At 35.1% G+C, this 11003-nt stretch overlaps 1 protein-coding gene across 1 annotated transcript in view; it reads right to left on the reverse strand.

Moving 5' to 3' along the window:
- Positions 1-1016: 1016 nt before the first annotated feature.
- Positions 1017-11003, reverse strand: part of NXPE3 (neurexophilin and PC-esterase domain family member 3) — a 17391-nt gene continuing 7404 nt past the window's right edge. The window contains exons 3-6 of the mRNA XM_015813199.1: positions 7856-8607; positions 5466-5539; positions 4244-4450; positions 1017-2652 (exon numbers count right to left, since the gene is read on the reverse strand). Coding sequence (XP_015668685.1) covers positions 2051-2652; positions 4244-4450; positions 5466-5539; positions 7856-8607 — 1635 coding nt within the window. The 3' untranslated portion in view covers positions 1017-2050. The remainder of the gene's footprint in view (positions 2653-4243; positions 4451-5465; positions 5540-7855; positions 8608-11003) is intronic.

Below are 11003 nucleotides of genomic sequence, written 5' to 3' on the forward strand. Positions count from 1 at the left end.
CTATTTTGCAAAGTAGCAACAGATGAGGAAGCCTACAATCTCACTTAAAAGCCACCTCCATTATTTTTAACATGAGTATTTTTCATGCAGACATACATGGCCACCAAAATAGGAAGGACCATCACCTTCAAACCTGGTCTAGTTACCTGTGGGAGAGATGGGGAAGAGTGTTTCTTACCTGATGTACGAGAAATGCCTTTGAATTATTATAATCTGCCAACACTGCAGATAAAGCAGAATTTCAAGTATTATTATGAAAAATGCCTTTTACTTAAGAGGATGAAGGGCAAGCAACAAAATAGCTTTCGCAAGACAGGAGAAAATATCCTTTCTCAGCAATATAATTTATCTCATTCTTAATATGCTACATGATTAAAATGATGAAATATATCCTGTATGGAAATCTGAAAAATAATCCCATGTCAGGTGAACTCCTTCTTATAAAGATATTATGCCTTGGAGTATCTGTCTTTTGAAGAAGTTGAGGAAATTGTTTCCAGCTTTAATATCATAATAAAGTTAAAATTGATTCCCATGTGACAGTTCAAGAGAAATGAACCATTAGATGGTGAAACAAGGCAGGAAAGCAAGAGGTCATTGCTTGGGATGTGACAGATTGAAACATGGAAGTTAAGTTCTTGTACAAGTAGTCCTCAATTTACAACCACAAGTAAGCCCAAAATTTCCCTTGTTAAGCGAGACAGTTATTAAGTGAGTTTTGCCCCATTTTAGATTTAAGTGAATTTAAGTGAATCACTGCAGTTGTTAAGGTAGCAACACAGTTGTAAAGTGAATTTGGCTTCAGTATTGACTTTACCTGTCAGAAGATCACAAAAGATGATTACATGACTCCCGGACACTGCAAGAGTCATAAATATGAGCCAGTTGCCTAGCCTCTGAATTTTGATCACATGACCATGGGGATGCTGCAACGGTCGTTAAGTGTGAAAAATGATCACAAGTCACTTTTTTCAGTGCCACTGTAACTTCAAACGTTCACTAAATGAATGGTTGTAAATTGAGGACTGCCCTTCACATTGCAATATGAAAGCTTTAGTCTGATTTATGAGGATCTTTAGCACTCCTCTGACTTGAAAATAAACAATCACGAATTGGATATCTGGAATTTTTAGAGTATTTAAAATGAGGAACAAAAATTAATTCCCATATTTTTGAGAGCATTATTTATTTTTTGGTATGAAAATTAGGATCAAGAACAATACAATATAGCATGGGTCAAATATGATTGCTCCTTTTTGGCTGATAAGGTTCCTACTTATGAAATCTTACACAGAAACAATGGCCAATAAGTCCCACCCTCAAAGAAAGAAGCATGTAAACAGCTTATGCAAAGGATTAAAGTTAACTTTAAAGGTAAAAGTATTGGACAAATATTGCAGTGTTTCTTAATCTTTGGATGCCATTATTGTTTGTCACAATTTTTTGTTGTGATTTTAATACAGGTAGTCCTCCTTTAGTGATTGTCTTGCATAGAGACTATTCACAGTTACAACAGTGATGAAAAAATAACTTTAATGTCTGCCTTTATTGCATCTGGTCCTTACCAAAATTCTTCCAAAACCTTTAAGAGAATGCCCGTTATTTTTTGTTTTTGTTCTAGCTCTACCTCTTTAGTAATCAGACAAGAAACTGAGGCCTATACGAAAAACAGAAAGTTCCCTTTTATTCTTGAGGTGATTAATTAACACTATTTTTCTGGCATGGCAGACATGGCTGTTTTAATGAACACAGAAGAGGGTCTGTGTTCACCTAAGTTCCAAAGCACTTTTTCTCAATAATATCTGAGGTGTGCTTAGCCCTAGTAAAAAAAAAAATACTTTGTATAAGTGAGGCGTAGAAACTGAATACACAAATACATGCATTATAAAAAGGTAGGGTTGTGTGTGTGTGTGGAAACGTAATACACATACAGAAATATCCCTGCCACCAAAAAATATAAATGTGCATGCTATTGTGCAAGTTGATTAGATGAGATGCAAATTATGACAATAAATCAGCAATGTTTCATTTACAAGTGCAGAATGCTGAATTATACCAATATAGACCATATTTGATTATGTATACCAGTTAAGAAACTGTAATGTGTTTCCAGTGGGCATATAAAAGACAAGAAAGCATCTAACTGATTTTTGACAATAACATCTTGTGGATGTAATTTATGTGGCAAATGGTGAGCCAGTGACATCTCCCAAGCATCCACAAAGTACACCCCAATTCCTGAGAACATCTTCCTCATTATTGTGTCAAGCTGATAGGAATACCAGTCACTGTTGAAAAGGCTAACTTCTGGGTCAAGTTCTTGAACATTGGCAGTTTTGATAATTATATAAGTTTTTGGGCTCCTATCCAATAGCCGAACAACTGCCCTGCGAATATTTCTCAATCTCCTGATGTACACTTCTATAGGAAAAGTGCTAAGGTGAGACCAAATAGTTATGGCTATCACAGTGTTCTTCCCACCAACAATACGATTCAATTCATTGGCAATATAATGCAGCTCACTGCTAAAAACTGTGAAAAAACGAATGGGAGGGCCATGGCAACGAAAATTTAGTAAGATGTTATGCCTTAAGTCCACAGCCATGAGAGGACCAACTTTCTTAGGACTTCCCAGGTTTATTTCCACAAGATCTGTTTAAAAAAAAAGAATTACTATATCATTGTATGCCATAACTCTATCACTACCTAGAAGTATTAGTAAGACAAAACTGATTTAGTCTTAGGATTATGCCTTCTGAAAAATCATCCAAAGAACAAATAAATGCTAGGCTTAACCTTGCAAATTCAACTAACCATTTCAAAGAAATGAAAAAAATATAACAATATATAATCCCCAAAATAACTATACTCCTTTGGAAGAAAAAACTTTAATGTCTTAATCATCTGAACTGGCCCATTCTTTATATCCCTTGTCAAATTCAAGGAGTTCTCCTTGAGCCCCTCTTTGCTTCAAATGCACTGCATTTTTTTTATGAACAGTAGTGTAGCGGTCTACCCTTCGCTGTCAGTTCTGCTCTACTATAGAGAAGTCAGCCAGCAGAATTTCCTTCGAAGGTCTACTGTCCTATTTCCTGCAGCCATTTAATAGTCATCCGGATTTTGGCAGCTGGGATGTAGTAGACTCTTTACAAAGAACTGTAAATCCACCTATTATATCTGCTGTCAGCTTCACTGGAGACCCCTTCATTTTTATTCAGTGGAACAGCTGCTCTCTTCATTGGAGCATGTGGGATAGCTTTTCTTCTCATGGGTGAGACTTTTGGGATTGCGTGCTAAATGATAGCGGTCAAAGGTTGATGGGCCACAACTACAACTTCCTTCTTTCTTACCCAGCTCCACACACATAGCAAACTGCCCCAAAACGGCAGGGCTCTCTTGACAAGACTTTAATTTCTTGTCAGGGGGTTCTGAAATTAAGCAAAAGGCCACGTTTTGGTATAAAAGCTTTAGACTTAGGTTTCCTATTATCACTAACTTCCCTTGGTAGTGCCAGATAGTCTAATAATGGGATATTCTTATAGTGAAAAAAATATTGGAAAAAATCAAGTTTGGGATTTCATTTCAATTTTTCTCTCAAAATTAAAAAAAATAACATGCATATCAACCAAACAAAATTGGTAACAAAATGATAAACACTGGTAAAATACTGTGCTCTTATAACAACATTATTATTATTATTTTTTTAAATATTTAAAAATTTTATTGAAAAGCAAAAAATTAAAAACATTGAACATGGTAACACAGATTTGACATATATCTCATTTCACTATTACCATAAATTACTAATGAGAAAAACCTATACAATAACATCACTCTAATCACAATCTTGAATTATCTCAGTACAATAACTTCCCTGCTTTTCCCCCCACCATCTGTAAAATTTGTTCCAAATTTGGTAAAAAAACGTTTCATCCTGATTTTTAAGTCTTCTAGTTAACCTATCTAATTCTGCGCAATGCATAATTTTATGAATTACGCTTTCCTTACTAGGTATCACCATAGCTTTCCAATTTTGAGCGAATATAATTCTTGCCGCTGTAACCACATGAGTAAATAAAAACATATCCTCTTTGCTAACATTATTTTCAAGAATTCCTAATAAAAGTGTCTCAGGTTTATATTGAATATTTTGTATACCCATTTCTGTTACCCACTCCCAAACCACTTATAACAACATTATTTATGGGAGAATTTCTTTTAGAGGGAATCAATTTGAATATACCTGGAACAAATGCTGTCAGATATTCAAACCACTGTCTGATTGTAGAGTCTCCAAACAAGTAAATAAATTTTCCCTGTAAACATTCAGTAATATCTGATGACTTATTAAAATGTCGAATCAACTGAGTCCTTTGTTGCCATTCATCTTGATAATAATAACCAGAAGGAAATACATCAGAGCTGTGAGATCTTTCTAGACTGTCCATTTCTGAAAGAGAAAATTTTGAATTAATGAATAGAAATAAAGAGGCATGCATTAAAATTATACATGTTGATCTATATGGAAAATTCCAGTGAGTCTTGTGATTGCAACAAACAAACAAATAAATAAGCAAGCAAGCCAGATAGCCAGTTGACAGACACATATTTTAAATATACATTTTCAAAGCAACATGCCAGATGAATTTATGTTTTCCTTCATAAATGTAAGTCATAAAATATACACTACCTAAAATATGAGTCTCTGACTTTTAGCAAAAAACAAACAAAACCCCAACACATGATAAATGCAACATTATTTACGTTTAATCTAATTGCTAATTACAATTCAATTATTTTCAGTTGGCCATCTTTGGTATGTTTAAAGATGGTATAACACAATTTTTAAAAATGCACTTTTTGAAATCTTATCCATATTTATTTACTTATTTATTTTGCTGCCTATTCATAATAAAACAATTCTGGGCCTCTTCTAACATTCAAACAATTTTATCTATAAATATACTACATTCTCAACCATTTGTAGTAAAAGCATTATAATAGTACCCTACACTATCACATTAATGGGAAGGTCCTGAATTCAAAGGGATAAATATGATTCAGATATAATATCCAACACAAGGGTGCATAGTTAGCACTGTTGGAATCTTCCCCTGGGTTCACACAACTGCTATATGACTGCTGTGAAGGAAAAAATAAATTTTAATTGTCCATGAGCAAATCCACATACATTGGATAGCCATACATTGGCCAGGACCTGCCAATTGTCCTTTTCAACAGGATTGTGGCTTTAGTAGAATAAGCAAGATAGAAAACATGAAGAATTTCTCCTCCTTAAATACATAATGATTAAGTAATATTTTTAAATAATTTAAATACAATAATAGAACTTTTCCATAACTCTTCAGCAGTTTCTCATACGATACTGAAACACTGTTGATGGTTGCAGTTCATAAGAACAAGTTGAAATAGTATAAAACAAAACTTTCAAACATTTACTTTACCTGCATGCCCCAAAGGTCTTACAATCACGGTATCAGGCCCGACGGAAGGTATTGGCATTTTTATATTTACACCACTAAATTAAGGGGAAAATATATATTTTTAAAAAATATGAATACAAAAAGTCACATTTGTTTACCACTACATATTTAAAAACAGATTGCATTTTAACTTGAACACCATTCTGTCACTGAGATGGTTAAGTCTTCTCAATATGAATAGGACTACAGAGAGTTCTTCCTGGATGACAGCAATAGTTACATGAAATGCCTTTACTAATCATAACTGGAAAACTCCATATTCAAAGTTCATGTTGAAAAATACAAATCATATCAAAGCAAATTGAATTAAAGGAGGACTTATCTAACTTAATTACATTCCACTGTATTTTTCCTTGCTAAATATATTACCAGTATGATTTATTGTTCACATTACTGTAAGGCTCATCAACAACATCAACTAATATTGTGTTTCCCCGAATATAAGCCCTATCCCCAAAATAGGTGAGGCGCATGCCTAAAAATCAAGCTATGGGTGGGGTGGGGGGATGGAGCTACCCCATGCACCCTGCACCCCGTTTACTGTTGCAGCCGAGCCTCCCATGCTGATACCTGCCTTGCCAGCCCACTTCTTCTACAGCCACTTGCTACCGCTCATGCACATCGTCCCTAGCCTCCATTTCACGGTCAGAGGCCTTCAGCAAACGCCTCTGCAGCTGAGAATGGAACTACGGATTGACGCACACAGCACCCCTGGCCTCCATTTCACTGTCAGAGGCCTTCAGGAAAGAACCAAGCTCCGGATTGACGAGCACGACATCTTCCGAAAATAAGATCTGGTGCCTCTTTTGGAGGCAAAAAATAAAAAAAAATAAGACCAGGTCTTATTTTTGGAGAAACATGGTAATGCTTCTTTTTACAGCAAAAAAAAAAAAAAATGCCAAAAAAGTCATGAAAGATACATTTAAAAATACAAATTCCTGAAAGGAGCAAAAATGTTTGTTATTATTACAGTAGTGCCCAAAATTGTGGAAACCTTTTGGGAAAAGTGTACAGTAGAAATGCCACTTTTGGTTAAGTTTCCACCAATCTTTCTTAATAATACTATTTTACATCGCTTTCTGGGCAACCAGTCAACTCTTTGCACCATTACTTTAATTTTATTACGTTTTACAAGCTCACTAAATGAAAGAAAAAAAAAACCCCAACCAACTTGATAGCGATCACATAACACACTGACAAATGTCTTCCTCTCAGCTTCAATACATGACATCAATAACTGAATCCTACTGTGATGATTGGCTCATTGCAAAATAAGATGACACCTGATTGGCTCTCTAAACACTCATGCTCAATCAGATGAAGGAAAGCTACCTGATATCAACCTAAGCAAGTTGTGCTTCCTTTTTCTGGTTATTTGGCTATAACTTTTCATAGAATACAGTACAGATAATTGAACAAACTATGTTGCATTAAATTCTTGATTAAATTAACTTTCCATTGATATATAATTTTATGGTACTACTCCAAAAAAAGTGGTGGTATTAGCCATCAAACCTGAAAAATATACTTTTCCCAAAAGGTTTCCACAATTTTGGCCACTACTGTATTAAAAAGAAATGTCTGCAGGAAAATATGTATCTACAAAGCATCTTGGGTAGATTTATTTAAAACTAGGGATAGTGGTTAGAGTTAGTTTCAAATACAAAAATATTTGGATTTTTAGAAATAGATCATTTTAACCAATTTGGGGAGAAAACCCAATAATTTCCTAGTAACACAAAATAAAAAGACTGAACATGCAAAATGAAAACCAGAGGTGCTTAGGCCCAACAGTACTATTAGTTAAATATTAAGCAGATGTTTCTGACTGTCAGGGATGAGAAATGAAAGGTCCAAAGTCTTCTGAATTAAAAAATAAAAGGAAAAGGTTTAATATTTAAACCCTAGTGTACAGATATGGGGCATATCTCTGTGTTTTGCAGTATGGTAGTCATCGTTTGAGCATATCCAACTTATTATTTACAATAAAACATTTTATTTAACTGGGTTGTGTCTGTGAAGTTCCTATTATAAAGAAGTTCCTGAATATTATCTGAAGAGCCAGGTTTTATTGCTACCAAGCCCTAAGTTAATATAGTTGATGAAAATTATGAGCCATAAATGTGGCACTAAAATGCCCACTCTTATACTATTCAGCAAATTAAAAAGATTATAGCAGAACTATATAGATGTTTTGTTTGTTTGGCATTTATTTAAAAGGTCAATTTCAGCCTAGTAAAATGCATTCAAGAAGAGTTTTTCACCATCCCACATTTTAAAAAGAAAAGAGCCAAAATAACATTAATCTATACAAAACAAACATTAAACATACAGTCTAAGAAAGCAAGTACCTTTGAAAAAAGTTACTCTCTTCTGAAGTTAAAAGGCCTTTTTTATATCCCCCTTTAAAATGGTTGATTCTAGTAGCACAGGAGAGTCTTCTTGGCTTATAACAAAACCATGGTTCTCCAGTATAGCTATCTGTAAAGTTACAGACTGGCATGTCTCCAGGCAAACACACATTGCATATAGTAACTTCTGAAATCCTTCCTGATTTGAATAAGCTTTTAAAATAGGCCCTGTCTGGGTTTTCTTCCTGTAAACGTTGAAGGAGTTGGATTCCTTCACTAGGATGAACCAAGGACACAGATACTGTGACCTCCCCTGGCCAAAGTAAAGTGAAAACAATTCTGTATGATCCATTCTGATAATCTACAGTTCTTCCAATGGCTCCTGCTCTCAGATCTGCAGAATGAATTCTTGACTGAAGGTAGTCGCCACCATATTGCTTTGAGTTTCCTTCATAATCCTTCATATGGACAAGCACCTCCAGCTGATCACCAACATTGAAATTTGCATGATTATTTAGTATCATAAAGTTGCTATGTAAAGGGTCAGTACTCCTTACAAAGGGGACTTTGTTCTCAGGAGGTTTGGGCCACTGTAGAGCAACAAATAAAGATTCTTCTTCCTCTTGTTCAATCTTGGACAAAACCTGATGCTCATAACCACAGTACAGCTTTCTGCGTGTTCTAGTTGTAGGCAATGAGGGTTGTGATTCATTCTCTTGTACCAACCACTTTAAACCTGTGGTATTGAGATTCTACAAAAGAAAGAAACTCTTTCAACAAGAGTTGTAGCAATAGAATCATATCTACTATATTTGTTTTATTACACTTTGCAGCAGCATATTATCAAAATGGTCAGTAAGAAATATCACGCAACCCAAATTGTTTTTATCTATTCCATTAGTTATAAAAGAATGTTATATATATATGTGGGATTACAGGCTTAGTTATGTAAATGCTTTTTCGATAGTATTTAACATATCATTGCACTACTCAATTCTAATACTTTTATTATATTAATTAAGGGAGAATTAGTGTCTTTTCTTTTCAGAGCTGATTAAAAATGCTTAGTTATTATTGTCCTTATATTTGTTATGTGTATATATCTGATTGGGGAAGAGCCGCTGAAACAATCACAAAATTGTTATTTTCCTCTACCCCTGCCACTGTCTATTTTTTCTTTTAGCTTTTATCTAATCCCTTAACCTTATTGTCTATAAAAGACTTGAGTTCTTTTATTCTGAAAAGTGTTTAACCTTAGTACAAGATTTCCTGCTTGCTTACTCCACATAAAGGAAGAAAAGTAGGTGAAGAAGGTCATCACTTCATTTATTTCGTAGCAATTTAACACCTAGGCATGAGTAGTTGATGAAGTTTACCGAACAGGCTGTCCCTAGAAGTGTGGGAGGTTGCAATATAAATTGTGGGGGAAAGGCTTAGGATCCCGCAGAGGCCTACTTAGCCAACTCTTCATGGATTCATTACAAACATCATATAACTTTTGGTTTTGTTCTTCACCACAATTAGATGACGTAAAGCAATATTTTAGCAACAAATGGTACTTGATAATTTGACAAAAAATGTGTGCATGGTGGATTTTTTATGTAATGTGTCTTTATATTCTGAATATCCAGCCACCAACTCACTACTCTCTTTTAGGATCTAATGCAATGCTAACTGATTCTTATAGTAGAGAGAATGTATGCCGACCTGCACATTAGTTGAAAGAATTTCATGCAAAGAGACACATTTGAAGAAGATTCTGAAGGCTCTTCTAACGTAATGAAGCTAATTATTAAGAGTTGCAGTGGAAGTATAATGGAGTAAGCTGCTGGTATCTTCTATAAAATAGTCATTAGTCTAAATTAAATAGAAAATGCAGTCAACAAAACTGATTATGATTGACTTGCCAGGGGGCATGTCTTCAGATGAGGGAAACAGGAAGTAAAGATAGAAGCATTAAACTGTAGCAGTGTTGTTGCCCGAGATTCTAGTAGCACTGGAAATAGTGACTTCTCTGATTTTTACAGATCCAACAAGTTCACAGGACCCCTTTTCCATATGCACTTAGCCCTCGGCCTTGATCTCAATGAAAAGCAAGGACCAGAGAGCTGAACTTTGCAGGTTTAGAAGGCTAGCTAACAGAAAGTGAGTGCCAAAAGGAAAACAGTCTCTGCAGCTACTGTCTAATAAGTCTCAGCTTTCCACTGCACAGAGGCCTGACAGTTTATTTACTGTGCTCACTTACTTTGGACAGCGTTGAGAACAACTTCTCACAAACTGTATCTTGTTTGTGAATATTGTGATAGTGTATCTTTTAGATATTGGATTTCTTATAACCTCAATTTTACTTTTCCTTCAGATTCACTGCCTCACTGACAGCTTATTGGTCTTGACCCCTTCTTGCCATCTTGACCCCGTGAACATTCTCTCCTTTAAAGTACTGCTTTAAGGGCTGCTTCACAGATTGTTTTACTCCAAATAGCTGACATTAAGCGTAACCTTGTTTATCTTTGGCTTGTGCAGATTTCAGAATTAAGTTGGTCCAGCTCCATCTACGTATCATTAGGTTTTGATCACATCTGTTGTAAACTCATAGTAGAAATTCATTGCAGTCAAGATTTCCAACCTGTTGCTAATTTGTACAACTGTGTCAATACTGCATTGAAGGCAGTGCTGCTAGTTTATTGGGTATTTGATAAGAATCATTTGGAAAGCCTCTAACAATTCCATATTTATGGAACTATAGGAAAGGTTTTATTTTATTACAGGTAGATCTCACTTAGTGACTGCCTCAAGCAGCAATCATTCAAAGTTACAGCAATAATGTAAAAGTAACTTTGCAACCAATGCCTACATTTACAACCTTTGCAGAGTGTCTTTGTCACGTGTTTGCTATTATAATCAGTATGTGTGGTCCTGTCCTGATCTGTTTTTTTCTCCCCTTCCTCCCACAGATCAGAGAGATGGACTAAATAAGCTATACATTCCTGACCTGCTTTTCTATGCAGTGAAGGTTCCCAACAAGTCCAATATGCTCAAATTAGGAGACCAATAGGCTCAGATCTATTAATGTAATTAGCCAGGTGGCATCTGCTGCTTGTAACTAATAAGATTTTAATTCATTTTGACACCCTTTTAATGTAGTAAA

The sequence above is a fragment of the Protobothrops mucrosquamatus genome, unplaced genomic scaffold, assembly GCF_001527695.2.
Source record: "Protobothrops mucrosquamatus isolate PMUCROS unplaced genomic scaffold, P.Mucros_1.0 scaffold_68, whole genome shotgun sequence".
In the NCBI taxonomy this organism is placed as follows: domain Eukaryota; kingdom Metazoa; phylum Chordata; class Lepidosauria; order Squamata; family Viperidae; genus Protobothrops; species Protobothrops mucrosquamatus.